We start from the raw sequence: 18,038 nt of genomic DNA on the forward strand, positions 1-18,038 counted from the left end.
CCCCCTGTCGATTTTTCTTAAAATTCATTTTTCATTTTTAATAAATTTTCCTGACGTCCTACCGGAAATTTTGTCTAATACTTTTTTATAGGTATCCATGAGCTCTACTTCGGGGAAAAGTTTCATCGAAATATATTCACTATTGTAGGAGTTGTGGCTGTATGAGTATTGGCCCACTTTTATGGGGTTCTTTCTCAGTTTACGGGGTTAAGGAGCAACTTTTCGAATATTTTTATAATCTCTACATATTCTTGACTAAAATACGCGTTGTTTGCCGGTCGAAACATTAAAATCCTCCAATCCGTTCAGAAGTTATGATATTTTAAAGATTCGCGTAAAAGTATTTCTGGCTACAAACTATATCTTCGGTAAGGAATTTTTTTTCTCGAAACTGAGTAGGATTTCGGGGGTATATCTATTCACCAAAAATGATTGTAATTGACCCCTGCAACTAAGAATAATTTTTCCAGAACGATTTGAAATTGTCTATTTTCGCCGAAAAATTTAGGCACCTACTGAATTTTTTTCTCGAAACTGAGTAGGAATTCGGGGGTATATCTATTCACCAAAAATGATTGTAATTGACCCCTGCAACTAAGAATAATTTTTTAAAACCGATTTAAAATTTTTTATTTTCGTCGAAAAGTTCAGGCACCTACTGAATTTTTTTCTCGAAACTGAGTAGGAATTCGGGGGTATATCTATTCACCAAAAATGATTGCAATTGACCCCCGCTACTGAAAATAATTTTTTCAGAACGATTTGAAATTTTCTATTTTCGCCGAAAAGTTTCAGTACCTCCTTACCTGGAATTCTTAATTTTTGTCTTATTTTGCCCCTCCAGAATCGCCCATTAAAATTTTTCCCAGAGATGGCTGAACGCTCTGTATATGTGAATGCAATTATTTGAAAATTGATGTAATCCTGCACGAGTTAATTATTTTTTAAATGCTTCAAAGGAGAGTCGATTTTCATTTACCGATTTGGTCGAGATTGTCCACTCGAGGGTTAATATTTCGAATGGCAATTGTAAAGAAGAGCGAAATCGAATCGCCGATGCGATTACGTGTATTGTTATTGCTATATTTTTATCAACAGACTGCGCGTATCGTTCACCGGATACGATACTTCCCGGAAGAGCAGATAACTCGTGCACTGATTAATATGGCGCATCTCGGGTGTCGTGTTCCTTTGTTTTCGTAGTTCATTTTTCTCTGGACGTCGCGCTATCGTTCGACCACCTACTCGACGATTCCAAGGAGCCAGGATAACGAACAACGGATTCCGTTTGTCTGGAAACCTTGAGATACAGTTGCTGGCACAACATCCTGTTGTTCGTTCGCTAAATAATTATTACGACACGCGTCGGGACGAACGTTCCCCGATCAACGAATTACGCGCGTTCAATCGGGAATCCGTTCGAAACGGTGTCGAAGACGGTCTTCGAAGCGGCCACGTAATTCCGTAGGTACGTAACTTGTCGACATTGAACCTGATGCTGGATCAGAAACCGTCCATCCTTCTGTCTTTTCCTCTCTCGTGTCGCGATCGCCCCCCTCCTCGCGTTCGACTGCAATTTGCGTAAATTAATACCTTCCATCTTCCGGCAATTTTCCTGCTTAGCGTTACTTAGTACATTTTCTCCGACCGGTAGCCCTCGTATGTGGGACGAGTCGTTTCGCGGTGGATCGCGAACCTTTTCACGTTCGCCGGAAAATAGAAACGGGAACCACCGAACAGAATTTCGTCGACCCCTTTCCAAACACCGGGCGAAATTATTAAAATGATCGTCAGAATCTTTCAACAGCATGGAATAAACATCGCGCTGGTGCACTAATAAATGCACGATATCAATTATTTATAAAGCGTCTTTGTAACGTGTACACTTAACGTTGCCCCTATCCAATTAGCCGCGTTGTTCGATGCAATTTCCTTGCACGTTTACGTCGATATCGATTTCAACGATTCATGGAATACTCTATTTGCCACGTGGGCGTATAATGATCAAAGTTTAGTTTTCACCGGCGGTACCGTTTCGATTAAACGCGAATAATAATCACTGTCGTCCCGCGTCAACGTTGAGTTGACGAGTCGATGCTGTTTGCTGTATAACGTATCGACAACGTTGCGTATAATTTCACGGTAATCGGGACACTTGGTCCTGTCGAGGGTTCGCGAAAAATTTGTTGGAAAAATCCTACGTACGAAAACCTCGAACGCGAAGATGGACGCGGCCTCGATAAATGCGCGCCACGTTAACAGAAGCGTCGATACGAGTGAATAATTAACGCGCACATCGCGGTATCACCGATCTGTCTGAATACTGAGATGTGTAGCGCATTGTTGCGGCACACATTGTATGGAAAACAGCATCATCGTGGGAAATGCGTGCGTCGTAGGAAAAGTCGGTTAATTACGACACTTGCTCTCGTCGACTTTTGCCACGCTGTACGTTTATCGCGCGTTAAAAAATACATTTCACGTTATTAACTATATATTAGAGATGCTCGTCTCGTTATCGAATCGAGCGTACGACGTTGTTTTAAATAAAATGTTTCCTACGCTTGTTAAGTCTCGTTGCAATTGTTTTCTTCCGTTTTTATCGCGTGTAAGTCGCACACGCGCAGCCATCGTTCACTATTTCCACGAAACGAGACGCGGGGGCCAGCTTCGCCGCCTTCCCGTCAGACAGGTTCCCGCCTTTTGGCTCGTTTTTTAAACACCGTCCTCTTTGTGTTTTTTAGATTCGCCTATGCGCAGGGAACGAAGAAAAAAAGAAAAGAGCTCGATAGGATTTTAGGAGCTCGCCATCTTGCTAATAGGATTACCCCCCGCGTGTCCGGCTCGAGACGACCGAAAAAAATGATTTGCAGTCCTCGGTATCTAGCCACTTGTCAGCCGCGCGAATATTTACGAAAGACCGGACTCTGGCTCCCAGTCCTTTATTTCTTGATCCTGCCCCCCGGAACGGGAATGCAGAGCCTTTAAGCCTCGGAAGATCGTACGTTCATAGATCCCTCGCGAGGACCACTACAGAGTACGATATTTTAATTTTAACCCTTTGCACTCCGATTTATAGTTGAATTTTGTTACCAAGCAGCTCCCAACGCTTTCAAGTGTTTTATTTGAAATTTACTGAAAAATAGGGAAATTTGAACAAATGGAGGAACAAACAAATTCAATCAAATATCTGTGTTATTTACACTATTGTTGCAAGTGTATGATATATCTTTGGTTTGAATTTGAACAAATGTCGAGTCGAAACCAAAGAGATATCGTACACTTGAAAATTAGAAAATACAACAGTGTAAGTGAAACAGATATTTCATTGAATCTGTTTAAATTTACCCTACTTTCAAATAAAACACTTGGAAGTGTTGGAAGCCGCTGGTAACAAAATTCAAATACAATTTGGAGCGCAAAGGGTTAAATTCTATTCGGTTTTATTTAAAATTAGAAATTTTTTCCATGTTTTTATTCCTTCTTCGTAGATTGCACCGTTACGAAACGGCGATAGTTAAATTTGCTTCCATTTGGAGGCATTTTTCGGAGGCGTCGCGACGCTGCAACGGACACGTTGACGTATGGATTGCTACGGCCAGAGCTTTTAGCGAATTCGTCGCGCGAGAACGCTCCGATCCATCTGCCGCTGTCGAAAGAGGAGGTTCTTTGAACTGTCTCCGAGAACTGGTTCGCACGGTTTTTCATCCGTAGCCGGTGTTAATAGAGAGACGCGCTTCTTTTCGCACGGTGCCAGCGGACGTCGGTGTGTCTGGCACGTCGCTTAGAAGCGATATCAGCCGTTCCCGGCGAGATAAGGAGCCTTGGTAAATAAAAAATACACGCGAGAACCGCGAATCGTGACGAAAGCGACGAGGGAAAGATGAAAACAAATTGTGCGGAGATCGGGTTGAACGGAGTTGCGGAAACGGGCACCGTTTGCGTCACACGGGGCGGAGGTCGAACATTTTTTCCACCCAAGGCCACGTGTTAACGATCTCCCATCGCGAGGGATTAATTAGAAACGGAGTTATCGCGAGTATTTCGTTTTTTTATTTAATCGAGACACTCGTATCTTACGAATAGCGGTTATTTCGTTCCCTTCGACGGCTAATTGATACTTGAAATCGTTATGCTTTGGACGATCGATGTTGTTTGGCTCGAGTTTTTCGATACCAATTACGAGACTTGTTATTAGCTAAACATATAAATGCTAAGAGGTCGCACGAACGACCTGCTTGTCTCGAATCGCGATCGCGTGCGTTTGTTGAACGCGATTCTTTTTACGTTCGAGCACAATTTATCGAGACTGCATCGACGGAGCTCATTATCTCTGTTCAGTGGCAACGATTGATCGAAAAATCCAATTAGCGCTCGAAACAAAATCGTTTGGCGCTGGTCGCGTTCAAAATCATATAAATTTCAAATCGTGGGAACGCGAGTTCTGCGAACTTGTACCCACTGTCTCTACCTGTGGCTATGCGTTTTCATTTCCATCGAAAAATAGTTGAACGGGTCCCTGGAAGCCTCCCCGCTGCGCGGACCCTCGTCTTTCCGATTTCGTTCGTCTTTTTATTCGTTTTACCGGCAGATAGATCAAAATTTAATACATTCGAACGAACGGAAACCTTCTATCGGGCATAACAGAGGAAGTGAAAGTTAGATAATCAATGTGAATCATTGTTGCACGGGAGAATGATCTCTCTAATCCGACTAATCGCTATCAGCGGTGCAAATGAACTTTATAGTCTCCCTGGCTAGACTCGACCGTGTGCGTAGAAAAAAACAGAATCCCAGGAACCGAATACGAGAGTCCGTAGGTCGGTTCGTGCAAAAGAAAGAAAGAAATGGTTGAATTATCGGGTCGGGATCGTTTGGTCGTGAAATACGAGCGCGCGTGCGATCGTACGTGTGTACGGGCCTATAAATACATATTCACGAGCGGATGTTGAGGCATTGCTAAGGTCCACGTGGTCGTGGATCACGGTGGTGGTAACAGTCGAGCTGCGACCGTCGTCCAAGTGTGCATCAAACGCGAGCCGGTGTGTTTCACTGCCGCGAAACGAAAAACCGAGGAACGAGGAAGGTCGGGAGGCGAAGAAACGGGGCCCCCGGGGACGGTGCAAGTCCCCTTTCGGTTCGTGTTTTCGCTCGAGCTCGCCGGGGGGAACGTTCGATCGAAGGCGTACGGGCACCGCTGTTAGATCGCGGACGAGATTCGGCCGAGGGTTGCGTTACCCGTGTTCTCTCGATGATCAATTTCGGAGTGATTCGCCGTAACTCGTGATCGATGGGACGTTTCAGGGTGTACCGTTCGGTTTGGTGATCGTTCCGCGAGCTCACGGACTCGGCTCGATGAGGCGCGAGTGATATTACACACGGCATTATACGCCGATAAGGTGAAAACCGATCCATCGATCCGCGGCGACTCGTGGCGCTCGACTAGCACAGAGACCGTAAGTTACTGCGATCGCGTATCGGAACGTGATTCTTAGGAATCGTTTCTTTTAACAGACACCCTTCGATCGAGCAACGCGTTAAGAACCACTGGTTTATACGATGCACGGGATAATGGATTCTAATTTATGAATGAATTTACGAGCGAAACGTAAACGGATGCTAACGAACGAATCTAAAGTCACCGATTCACTGTTCCACGAATAAAATTTCATTTCACGAACACGGTTTTCACCGGTCTTCTATCTCACTCCGTGCATCGATCGATTTGCGTTGTTCGCTCGTTGATTCATCGATCGCGGTGTTTGTTATCTGACCTTAACTCGCAAGTAATTAAACGCTAATGCGAAATGCAAAACGACTGGAATGAATCTCGACGGGTAGGCGTAAATTCCAAGTTGTCATTTCATTGCGACGATTCTGAAAAGGAGAAATAATGTTTCCTCGTTACCTTTCCGAAGTTCGATTTGAACAACACAACCTTCGAACGAATTTCGCAGAAACGGTGTCAAACGATAATAATAAATCAATAACTGCCAATAACTCGGGTTCTGTGTACGAATTTGTGTATCGTACGTTTCGTATTTAAGATCCATGCGCGCGGGAGTCCTTTTTTCTTCTTGCTGTTTGGCCATCGGCAAGGTATACGGCGCGGGGAAACTTGCTCGACCAGCTACGATCGGGTGCAATCTGTTTTTACTTCCCAGAAAAGCGATGTCGTTGTTCCCCCATGATCGCTCGGTGTCGTCGACCGACAAATAGACGCTTTTGGTTCTACGGTTCGAACGTTTTGCGTCCAAACACGGCGAAGATCTATTGTCGAGCGTATCCGCGGCTCAAGGATCTTCCTCTTATAGCCGGGGGCCATCGAGCCGCGTAACTTTACGAGCAAATTACCGTACAAGGATGCCGAGTTATTCGGAAAAAGCGTTAATTACGTTATCTCCGCTTGTCTCGACTCGTTTCATCGACTTCCCTGCAGCTGTACCTTTGTAGAAAGTCACTCCTTTTTTTAACATCACCGTAGTAAAAAATTCAGTGTCCAATCGAAGGTGTAGATCGCGATTTAGTGTATACGTGGGTGGCAGACTGTTAATTATAAATAGAACTGGAATTTCACGATAGAGCAATTGCATTTTATAGAAAAGGAGGCTGTGGTTTCAGCAAATCCGGAAGAAAGAATTCTTGGTTCTTTGTAATTATTGTACTTCGAGAATGATTCAACGGCCGGGGAATGTCTTCCCGCGTTTATACCGCTTTCGTTCGCTGTCGTTGCCCGTAGAAAACGAAAACGGCGGCCATTTAAAATACCATACCGCAGGCTGCGCGCAAAAACGACGGTTTCGAAAGGGAATAGATAATAGACACCTTAAAGACAAAGAATTCTACGCTGATTAAATACTGGAGCCTGGAACGGACGTGTATCAGCAGAGATTACGCCAAAAAATAGGCAAATCGTATTAAAATAACAGGTCGTTTGTCTGCATTTATCGAACGAGGCTCGTGCGCCGTTAATAAAGTCGTCGAGTGTCAGACCCGATCGTACGATCAATCTATCGAATGATTCATTCGAAGGGTGGAGTGTTCGACATAATTGATAAACACAGTGAAAGTACACGCGATGAGCAACGTGATAATAAATGCAAACATCGTCCGACCGGGATCGTTTCGTACCACGTGACACTCCCAATAATTAATAAGCCTCGATAATAATTATCGAACGTTAATCAATGGTCACGTATCGGACACGCCGCACGTAATTTTCACCTCGACTTCCTCGTGCGTTGTTTTTCCGATCCGTTCTCGAAAAACGCTGATCGTCCGTTGTTGTTTTTTTTTTTTTATTCACGGTGCAAAGTACGCGTCGGTAATTTTTGCGTCACGCGAATCCATCCCGTATCGATCGCCATTTATTTATTTTCTTCTGGAATCCCGTCGCGCGGTTACGTGTCCCTGTATTTTGTTAATATTTGCTTCGTCCTCCTCGTCGCGATCGAGAGGCGCGCCAAGGCTTTCGCAAACGGATCCGCAACGGCGGTCATTACACGAAATAACAGCGTAGAGATGGTATTTCCAAATCAATAATTACTTTGCGTCTTCGTAATCTTGAACCCGAATAATAACGGGTATGCGGACGAGCACGAGCTGGTGTGCGTGCTTGCGCATGACAGTCGATCTGGAGGCCATTGAGAATACACCTAGCACTGTTTATCATGTTTTTTTTTTCTTTAAAAAAATTTTTACATCGCCTTCGTCGAGCCTGATACGGTTGCATAATCGTACCGTTTATATTCCCGCGCGTTTCGAACCGTCAACCCTCGCCCCAACGGAGCCTTCTAAACGTTCTTCTTCGGATCGTTTGCTATAATTTTTATCTCGTGATTGGAAGCTCGTAGATCCGTGATTTAATTTCATAATTGAAGCAAAACATGGAAGGAGAGCGCGGTCGCGAGAAAATTCATAAATAAATCTGTCGATGCTAGTTTTTGCTACAGCGTCACGTAGATGCTCGCGAAATACGTAATAAATGATTTATACGAGACGTTGCGTGCACAATAACTGAACGCGATCGAATAAATTGGAAAATCGTCCAATAAGAACGACGGAACTTTGAATCGAAACAAAATGGACAGATAAACTGGCGCTCGTTGTTTCAATCTTACGACAAAATAATCAATGAGATTTCCCCGAGTTGAACACCCTGTATACCAGAAAGAAAATCGTGGAAACGGTATATTAATCGATCGAAGACTGCCCGATACGAATGGCGCTCGATCGAGGTAGAATCAAATATGGCGGCTGGTTCTGATTGGAAAAGTCGATGTATCGTGCGATTATGTTTGCAAACGACGCGTTACGTCCGCGTTCGGGGCCCCGGGATACGCGTAGCTCGTCAACTTACTTTCAGGCTCGTCGTTTCACCCGGAAGTGCAGGCGAATCGACTTCGTTCTTGTACGAAAGCAATCCGCTCGTGTCATTGTTCCGTTTTCCCCCCGATGGATCCCCGGGCGCAGCACGCGACACAGAGAGCCGCGTTTCCGGTCGTCGGTGTATCGGCAGACACGCTTGTTACGCTCTTCAAATATTTGTTCTGCCCTTCGCGGCGTTGTATCGCTCTCGCGCGCGGTTTCCCCGTTCCCGATCATGATTTATGGATCGCGATTTCCACTACGCGCGACTCTATCGCGGGATCCCGCCGGTCGATGTGTTTTTTTTTTCGAAAGCCGGTCAAAAAACCGCACCGACTATCCGCCCGACGAAATTACGGGGGCCCCGGGATAAACGAGTGGGAACGAGAGGTGCTCGAGATCAATCGAAACCGAGACAACGTCAGCCGGTTGCGTACGATATCGATAAACTCGATCCGCTCTATCAACTTATCCCGCGGATCCTGCCTTAGACGTGACATTATTAATCGTTGAAACGGTCCCCAATTAGTGGATAGTTTATTAGTACGTAATTAGTTTGAACAGAATGTTCAAATGATTAATAGCGTCGCGTCTGAAGCAGAATCTGCTAGATAAACCTTACTAACGAGTTTAACAGATTCGGGGATAAAACGCAGTTGTAGTGCCCATTGTCTCGAAAGTATTAACATAAATGGTATACTTTGTTCGACGAGAACCGACCACTGTCTTCGTTCGCCTACTCGTGAACTTTGCGCACGTTTGTTTAATATTTTATGGCAGTTCTCGCCGAACAGAGCGGGCATTATCAAATCACGAACTGATTACGAGGGCGTAACAATGCCTCGGCTATGGTTTTTGTGTAAATTTGAGGCACGAAACCCATCGCGCGATAAGCACACAACGAATGCTTTCTTTCCACAGTCATTTCCTACTTTTCACCTCTTTGTTCAACGGTTCAAGTCAATATTAACGTTACCGTGTCAGCAAATTTTATTTAACCCCTTCATTCGTAATTGTTGAATCGTTTCAAAGAACTTGCAATCTGAAACTTCTGTTTGTTCATTTATCTTCGTAAACGGAAACGACTCATTACCGTAACGTTATAATTGTTCCAATGATGTTACAAAGCGACGCCACGAGTTTGTACAACCGAGTGACATTACAAGTATTGTACGATAGTTAAATCTGTGGTAATGACTTTACAAATGGCAGATACGAGGGAAGTATGGGAACCCGTCAAAGAAGTCTAATTTTCTGCTACATGTATTCGTAAAATTATACGTTCTGCTGATGGGTGCAGCATGTTGTAACTGAAAGTTTAAATGCCGAGGTCTGGACAGAAGTGAATGATATCCAACTTTCCTTTTAAACAAATTTTCTTATTTATTAGAAATTAGAAATTAATAAACCTGAGCCTACAAATAGAAATTTAATCGTCTTTTCGTAGTATATTTCGCTTCGTTCGTTGTTGGAAATCATTATCCAGATAAGAACCCTAGTAAAATATTGTATACACATTCATATAATATTAAAAAGAGATTCAATCCTTTTTTAATATTCAAATATACATACAATATTTATTTTATTACGAGAAAAATATGTTTTTCTGAATATTAAATGAATCTTTATTCCATATTAGAAATAGAATATTTCTTCCTAATATACAGATAATATTTATTTCATATTACGAAAAAAATATTTTTTCCTTGTTATAAAATGAATCTTGTCTTCGACGTAGATCGTTTGGTAAAAGTAATTTTAGCGATCGAACTAAACACCGTTTGGTCTCATTTAGGGAATGGAACGTTTCGGGAAGCACACGAACCCCGACATAACCGAAAATAACTTTGTCGCGACGAGGGAAGTCGAATCGAGACTTCGACGCGTCTCCCATAAAGACAAAGTGAGATTTTTGTAACTTGTACGAGCTTACCCATACACTCTTGTCGCGAGGAGCCAAAAACCGTAGTTCTTTCGCCGTCGAACTTACTTCCCCGAGTTACCCAAGATTCTTGCAACTTTCCGGGCGGGATAAAACGATCTATGGGGGTTACGAATTCCGAATTTCCTTCCCGACTTTGCAGAAATCTCGCCCAGCCAAAAAGTCGTCAAACTTTTTATTGATATTTACTATCGCCACTCGGGATTTGTTCCTTTCGAGCTATTGAAAAAGGAAATCGCGTATAATAATTCCATGATCAACCCTCGTAATAATCTGTGTATTTAACAATTTTACCACTGGGATGAGAATATTCTTTTAACTGATTTTGCAGGTTCGGGATCACCCTCGTGAAAATGAGGGTCGACCAGATCGGGCTTCTTCTTTGGAAGAACTACATCGTCCGGAAACGACAACCGGTAATTACTTAACGATTGAAAATCATTTTCTGGAGGTCTGAGGAAGCGTTGTAAGAGACGTGTACGAACTTGAATGTTTAGGGGATATTGGCTCTGGTGTTCGTATGGCCCGTGGTCGTGTTCATGATCCTCTACACGATCCGCGACAATGTGGACCCGAAGTACTATCCTACTTGCCAATTTCCTGCGAGGTCGATGCCGCGAAACGGTCTGCTTCCATTCGTTCAGAGTTTCATTTGCAGCCTCGGAAACCCGTGCGATCCCCTCACGGAATACGAAGAGGTTCCTTCTTACGGGAACGCCACGTTAGTCCAAAAAAAAGAACACACGACACGTTCGACATTTTTATTTCTCGTTTGCGGTTCTACGTCGATTCTACTAGAAACCGAGTATCTCTCGATATTAAATTTTAATGTTCGTTGCAAATCATTCGGTAAACTCTTCGATGCGGATCAAACTGCAAACGAGTCAATAGCATAAATAATACTGAAATAAACGTAAACATCTATTAGTAAAATTAGGGTTGCAAATAAATTTTCGCGACAGTCTAGGTCCGCTGGTCATCGAGTTACAACCGATGCTCGGCAACGAGACGATCCTCTCCGCGGTGAAAACCATGCCCAACAGTATCCAGCTGCTAAAATCGATGGCTCAGATACTCACCAAGCCGGAGATCAAGGCACTTTTCGGTACGCGTGTACGAACTGGACCCACAACACGGAGAACAATCATTTTAATCGTCGAATTCGTTGCGTAGATCGCGGTATCCGGCTGGGCGATCTCTTCAACGATCACGACGCGATCAAGAGCCTCCTAAAGCGGCAGATGCCGTACGCTCGCGAGGGATTGATCGACGAGCTGTTCGAGTCGTCCATAAAATTGCTATACGTTAGTATCGTCGAGTAAAAGAAGCCAAACGACCGATAAATGCTCCGGCGATTTAATTGTTTCTGATTATTCGCGATAGCTGATCGAGACGTTCGGCTCGTCCAACATCGACGGCGTGATATGCTCGCCGGAGAGCCTGAAGAAGTACCTGATACTGCCCAGGGAGGAGGACTATGTCGAGATCTCGAAGATACTCTGCGGAATCGACTCGGGAATGATACCCGGGATCCTCGAGAACTTGTCCAAGCATCTGGACTTCTCCGGTTTGCTGGAGATGGTCGATCGCGTAATGGCGAAGTTTCGCGACTACGATTTCTTCAAGGACTTGAAACGAGCGGTCGAAACGATCTTGGATCTGCAAATCGTGGAGGACCACGTACCGAAGTACTTAAAGCTGCGCGAATGGTTGCCGAAGATGATAATGGTCTTCAAGAACGTCACGTTCAAGGAGATCGATCTCACGTTGTGAGTACACGTTTGGAAAACGATCTCTCGAGCGTGTCGTGATATGTAACGATCATTTTTTACGAATCTGTCCCCAGCGTGGACAAGGCGCTGACAGTTTTGGACACGGTGTTCTCGAGCGATCGCGATTGGCCGATCGTGCGACAGGCATTCTTGAGGCTGAACAAATTATTGGAGCTGGTGAAAGGGATGATTGGGAATCGAGAAACTTCAGCTTCCGACGATTTTTTTTCGATAATGGACAGATTAAAGAGCCCCATGGATCACCTGTTCTCCAATATTGGTATCGACGAGAATCTCACCCAAATTTTGGATCTGAGCTTCGCGATTCTGCAGAGCGAAGCGAAGCTCGCTAAGACGATCATCGATCGTCACAAGGATGAGATCCAGCTGTGAGCTTCTTAAATAACACGATAGATAGTCAACGAAACGATTCTACTAATTTTGTTTGCAGCCCGCCTGAAATTTTGGACGGACTGAGGAACTTTTTCTCGAAGAACATCCTGGACTCTTTGAGTTACGCGTTCGCCTTCGCGCAGAGCATCGTCAGAATGGCCCACCACGCGGCCATCATCAACGACGACCTGGAAAACAGGCTTTACAACGTCTCCATGAATCACAGAGCAACGGTGGAACAATTGTTGAAGTTCGATCCGAACGTTTATCGAACGCTACTGCGATCGTTTTCCAGATTAAGCTTCGTCGAGGTTGATAATCGTTGTATTCCATATCACAGTTCGATCCTCGTTCGATGTTCAGAGAAATGTAACTCGTCTTTCAGAAATTCGTGAACGAATCGAGGCCGGAGGTGTACTTTTGCCGGAACGACACGTTGGACGAGATTTTCGAACATTTCAAAGACACGAATTACGACTCGAAACAGATCAGCGATGTACTCTGCAGCGATTCCGGGAAGAAGTTCATCTCCGACGCGTACAACTGTTTGGAGCTAACGAACTTCGAGAATATCGTAAGCATCGTGTTCTATTAACGTCTCTGAAAAGGCTCGCGATTGTTCTGACGCTTTGAAAGTTAATTTCGACAGACGATGGACACCTTTGGCGCAACCGTCAGCATGGCGTTCAGCCATCCGGTCGCGGTCGAAAAAGCGAATCTAACGTCGATCGTGAGGAGCGTGAAAGGATTCGTGTCGTACCTGACCTCACCGACCTTACCGGGTCCCGACTGGTCGGTTTTTAAGGTCAACGACAAGTGGATGAGAGCTTTCGAGGAAACTCAATCCCAAGGAAGACTGGACGTGTGAGCGTTTGTCGATCGTCGAACGTTTCTATTATCGAGGAGCTTATAAAACAAGAGAGCTAACAGTTTCCTTTTCGCGTTCTGTGCAGCCTGGGAATCCATTTGAGCATAGTGAAGAAGTTGGTCTGCTGCGGTTTCATGTTTCACGTGATCAAGGGCGATCTGATGAAAGTAGATCTGCTGGGCAGGCTGATCCTGCAGGATCTACGAACGGTGGACAACGACTGGGTCGATCAAGTCAGGGAACACAAAACGGAGCTGATCGAGGCGTTCTACTTGACCGCGACGGACAGGGATAAGGTCGGTGAACGATAGCGCGATAGAGATTTATTATTCAAGGACCTCCGCTGTCGCGAAACACGGGAAGCTGTCTTTTTATCACGGACACGGTACATCTTTATCCGCAGGTTTTGAAAATTTTAGAGTACGAGAATTTCACCAGAAGCTACTGCACGGTACCGAGTCCGCCGGCTTTATTAAATTTTCCAAAGCGCTCGAACGACACTCTGTTGAAAGCTCTGGTCTGTCGTCTCGCGGGGTCGGTGCGGAGCAAGCTGGATTACAACTTGAAGGGGGCGAAAAGACCGACGGGGAACGACTTCGACTGGACGAGATTCAACGCGCAGACGATCGATATTTATCGGTACATCGATGCTTTGATGCATCAGAAGGATACGTACGATAGTTTGGCGAATTTGGAGAAACTGAAGAGAAACTTCAGCGCCTCTTGGACCACCGATCTTGCGGTGGAGGATGCTTTCCAGATCAGGTAAGCGAACAATGGAAACAATTTGTTTGTTCTAAAGGATAGATTCTGTACAGTACAGCGCCAGGTTTTGGCCAAACTGTAATCTGATTGCTCCAATTGCGACGATTAAACAGTTGCTACGTGCTTTAAAGATTTACGATTATAGTTACGCCGCAATTAGGTAGTAACAGTGCGTGATTACAGCGCAATTATGATGATTGCGTGTAATAGCGTGGTGGCGAATGTAACCACGTTACATTTCGCCTAATTCCGGTGTACACGTTTTAAATGTACGAGGATACAAGAAACTTAATTATCGTTATGTTGTATTTCTATCGTGTTCCTTTTAGCAACATGTATAATTTTCCACCGTTTATCGTATCTATTATGCACCTCGAGTCATAAGGCAGGGAACCGAAATGTCGTTTGAATAATGTATTTGCTCGTAAATGATCCCCGTCACGTATCGATAAGAAAAGTTCCTGGAATATTCACGCGTTCATCTTTATTTTAAGAGCAATCATAATTAAAGACTTGTAACATTAATTGCCGCTATAATTGTGTTATTCTGCTTCTGCACGTGGCTGCCTTCTTTTCCGGTAATCGCCACGTATAACCTTTGTAAAACCTTTTATCGCTATACTGCTGGTTCTCTTTCATTTATCCACCCTTTAACCTGCTGGTACTTTTGCCGTACTTTTCAGCGTAGTTGGTTTAATGAAATAATTTAGTTTAATCTTGTGTAGAGTTTTAGTTTTAATTTTACTTTCAGCCCCCTTCAATCTCTTGTAAATTAGATTTAACAGCGGCACGTCGCTGGAGCTCGAATATAATAGAAAATTCAGATTTGGAGCAAAATGGACGGCCTGGTAGACCGTTTCCGCGCGTAAATAAATGTCGTTATTATCCCTTTAGCGACACGTTGTGTCTTTTTGCAGTGTAGGTCTGATCTGCAAGTTCTTCAGCGTGATGGAGAGCCCCCTGTTCAGCATACAAGAGAGAAACGGATGGAAGAACATGCACGCGATCGGCTGGGCGACGTCCGCGGTGTTCTACAAGGTCGAGAAGATCGTCGATCAGATCCAGAAGAACGATCACGTCGCCAGGCTACCGGAAATACTGACGGACATGCCGCAGACGGAAATAATCCTCAGCGCCCTCCTCAGGAATCTGTCACCGTTGATCCTCGACGTGGCGGACCTTATCACCATGAAACCGGTTCACCTCGTTCGTTTCCCCGGTTTTCTTTCGATCCGACCGAAATTACGTTCGGCCCCGCCGTATTCCTTTCTCTCTCGCAACGTCTGTTACAGATATCCGTCCTGGACGATTACAAATCTCGGGAGGAACAATGGCCCTGCGTACAAAGGGAAAGCGTCGGTTCCGCGATGGAATTGCGAAACGGCACCCGTGAAATAGTACGAGAGATAGAAAGAATCTCTTGCAATCCGGCTTTGTTTATCCGAGAATGGAAGAGGCAGCCGTTGTTAATCAACGTGACGCATATCGTGAGTAGTTTTACTTCCGTTTAGAAAATACGGCCACGTTATCCGCGCCGAAAATCAGTTCCAGGACGACGTCAGGGTACAACTGCCACCGTTCGATTGGATCCACGGTTACGCGAGATTTCGCCGCGTGGTCAAGAAGCTGGACAACCTGATCAACGACGCGAAAGACGTGGCGCTGGCGGAGGAGCCGAATTTTTGGGAAAATCTCGAGTCGCTGGCGCCCGAAGTGAAAAGTGTGTTCCGGGAGAGATGGTCCGACGTTAAGAACGACGTGAGGTAATTTTATTTATTCGTCTCTTATGTTTTCTCTCCCGACATGGTATTCTTTGAGGTTTGTATGCTCGTTAAAACTTTTACCAAGTATAATTACATAAATGAATGTTTATTCGATAATAAATACGCCACGGTGAATCAAACGGGATTATTGATATTGTCACGCGGAGGACGCGGAATGAAGAGACGACATTTTGTAGAAATATTCTCTTCTACGTCGATTTGGAGCTCGACAAGACCGTGGCAGCGTTCCAAAGCAATCTCTCGGCCAGCGAAATCTGGGATACGAAGATCGTCATTAAGGATCGCGTTCTCATCCTGTCGAAATTCATCGCCCACGTTGTATACAAGTCGACGAAAGTCGCGACCGATATTCTGTTCGACAGTGAGTATTCGAACGATCGTTAAAAATTTGTTTTTTGTTACGTGGAACGCTATTTTCCAATTCAGGATCGATAAATAATGGCACGACGTACATCAACTGGCTGTCCTTGTTGGGATTCAATGGCGGAACACCCGTGGCGATTTATTACAATCGATTACCGTACGTCTTGGCCACGTTAGCGACCGGATTATCGGACCCCGACGTGGACAAACGAATCGTCGATTCGCTCGACAACAAGACCGCCGTCACCTGTTCGCAATTGTTCGAATGGTGGTCCGACTCCCTCGTCGGTCTCACTCGCAACGAGTACAGAAGCTTGAAGAACTTCACCTGTGACCTCGATCCCGACAATTTCAACGCCTACACCGACTTGTACATGTCCGAGAAGTCCGTTTGGAGGAAGCCTGTCGATAAATACCGATCGTTCTTGATGACGTCGATCGGTGACGTCTACGATCTCGCGAAACTCATCAAAAACATCACTCAGAGTAACGCGACGATCGACGTACCGTTCTCGAGGACCTATTTGCAGAATCTGCTCCGGAAACTGAGAGGCAGCTTGATGGATTACGATAAAACAAAGTCAATTTACAAGGTAATTACAAGAAAATAGTCGAAAAACCAGCGTAGGCCTACAAAGAAAGGATCACAGATTACCGATTCGTTTTTTTCCAGCAGCCCTACGAGTGGACGAATTACCGACTGGTAGTGGAGGGTGTCTCCGAAGCACTGATCCACGTTGCAACCGCTTTAAAAAATATCAAAGTGCAGAACGATCGCGTGAACGTGTGGGATTTCGTGGAGAGCGGCGACGCGCGTGAGTTATTGAAGATCCTCGACGCTCATCCCGAGGAAACGATCGCTTTAGGTGCTAGCCTAATCACGGTCGACGGGACGGCGAACGCTTTCTTGCCCTACGGAGACATAAGACGTACCATGTGCAATTTTCGCTTCGATTCGAGCTACTGGTCCACCCCGAACAGGACGCGATTCATAAACGAGATATGCTCGTTCGATCCGTACCAGTTGCTGAGGACCATCACCAGCGAAGAGTATTACGTGAGTGGGAATTAACTACGCTCGATAATTTCCTATTTCCAGTTTTTATATATGTATAAAAAAAAATGCCTGGACAGCTCGTCGTGTCAGGACGAAGATCCGCATTGACGAAATCGACGCCGTTGAGCTCGTCTCTGGCCAGGCTGGCCGACACGGCGTTGAATCTATCGTCGACGGCGCCGCGTTTGACCGTCAGATCGAAGATCTTCGACTCGACCACCTGGAGGAACCTCTCCAACGAAACGTTGTCGCTCCTACGCAGAACCGAGCAGGTCTGGGCACGTAGATGGCAATTGATCAGAATATACCAGCTTATGGACGCCACGATCGATCTGCTGGCCGGCGGTGACGTGTGGCAAAAGATCAGGATCATCTACGAGAACTCCAAGATGAAACCTATCCTAACTCTGATAGAGGACATGCCGAACATCGCCGTCAGCGTCGCCGACACCTTCGTACGAACGGACAGATTGACCGATTTCGTGGTGAAACTCGCGCTGGGCAAAGCACACCCCTGCGACGTGGACAAATATTTGATCGTGCCCAGCTTCGTCAGGAAGAAGGTCCTTTTGTCGAGTATCACAAACTTTTGCCAGAAGTTCGTTCTCACCGACAGAGAGCTGACGTGGATCGATGTATTGCACCTAGACGCCAAGTACGAGGTAATTGCATTAATCTTTTTCTGGCAACGTCTCGCCTGGGCGTTGATGATTACATTTCGAGCAAA

General features: G+C 45.2%; 1 protein-coding gene across 4 annotated transcripts in view; it reads left to right on the plus strand.

Annotated features, from left to right (window-relative positions):
• The first annotated feature begins 4,971 nt into the window (after positions 1 to 4,971).
• Positions 4,972 to 18,038, plus strand: part of LOC122397998 (retinal-specific phospholipid-transporting ATPase ABCA4) — a 34,008-nt gene continuing 20,941 nt past the window's right edge. For 2 of the 4 annotated variants that reach the window (XM_043397557.1, XM_043397560.1), the window contains exons 1-19: positions 4,972 to 5,456; positions 10,641 to 10,725; positions 10,807 to 11,030; positions 11,272 to 11,414; positions 11,483 to 11,613; positions 11,693 to 12,078; positions 12,156 to 12,470; positions 12,533 to 12,785; positions 12,860 to 13,048; positions 13,124 to 13,338; positions 13,428 to 13,638; positions 13,746 to 14,107; positions 15,025 to 15,313; positions 15,400 to 15,594; positions 15,653 to 15,870; positions 16,068 to 16,252; positions 16,318 to 16,847; positions 16,928 to 17,311; positions 17,389 to 17,973. In XM_043397557.1, coding sequence (XP_043253492.1) covers positions 10,663 to 10,725; positions 10,807 to 11,030; positions 11,272 to 11,414; positions 11,483 to 11,613; positions 11,693 to 12,078; positions 12,156 to 12,470; positions 12,533 to 12,785; positions 12,860 to 13,048; positions 13,124 to 13,338; positions 13,428 to 13,638; positions 13,746 to 14,107; positions 15,025 to 15,313; positions 15,400 to 15,594; positions 15,653 to 15,870; positions 16,068 to 16,252; positions 16,318 to 16,847; positions 16,928 to 17,311; positions 17,389 to 17,973 — 4,878 coding nt within the window. In that variant the 5' untranslated portion in view covers positions 4,972 to 5,456; positions 10,641 to 10,662. Of the gene's footprint in view, positions 5,457 to 10,640; positions 10,726 to 10,806; positions 11,031 to 11,271; positions 11,415 to 11,482; positions 11,614 to 11,692; positions 12,079 to 12,155; positions 12,471 to 12,532; positions 12,786 to 12,859; positions 13,049 to 13,123; positions 13,339 to 13,427; positions 13,639 to 13,745; positions 14,108 to 15,024; positions 15,314 to 15,399; positions 15,595 to 15,652; positions 15,871 to 16,067; positions 16,253 to 16,317; positions 16,848 to 16,927; positions 17,312 to 17,388; positions 17,974 to 18,038 lie in introns of those variants that run through there. The other 2 variants (XM_043397558.1, XM_043397561.1) reach the window with 2 other exon arrangements.

The sequence above is a fragment of the Colletes gigas genome, unplaced genomic scaffold, assembly GCF_013123115.1.
Source record: "Colletes gigas isolate AHSC1104 unplaced genomic scaffold, ASM1312311v1 Colletes_gigas_Sc00010, whole genome shotgun sequence".
Classification (NCBI taxonomy): Eukaryota; Metazoa; Arthropoda; class Insecta; order Hymenoptera; family Colletidae; genus Colletes; species Colletes gigas.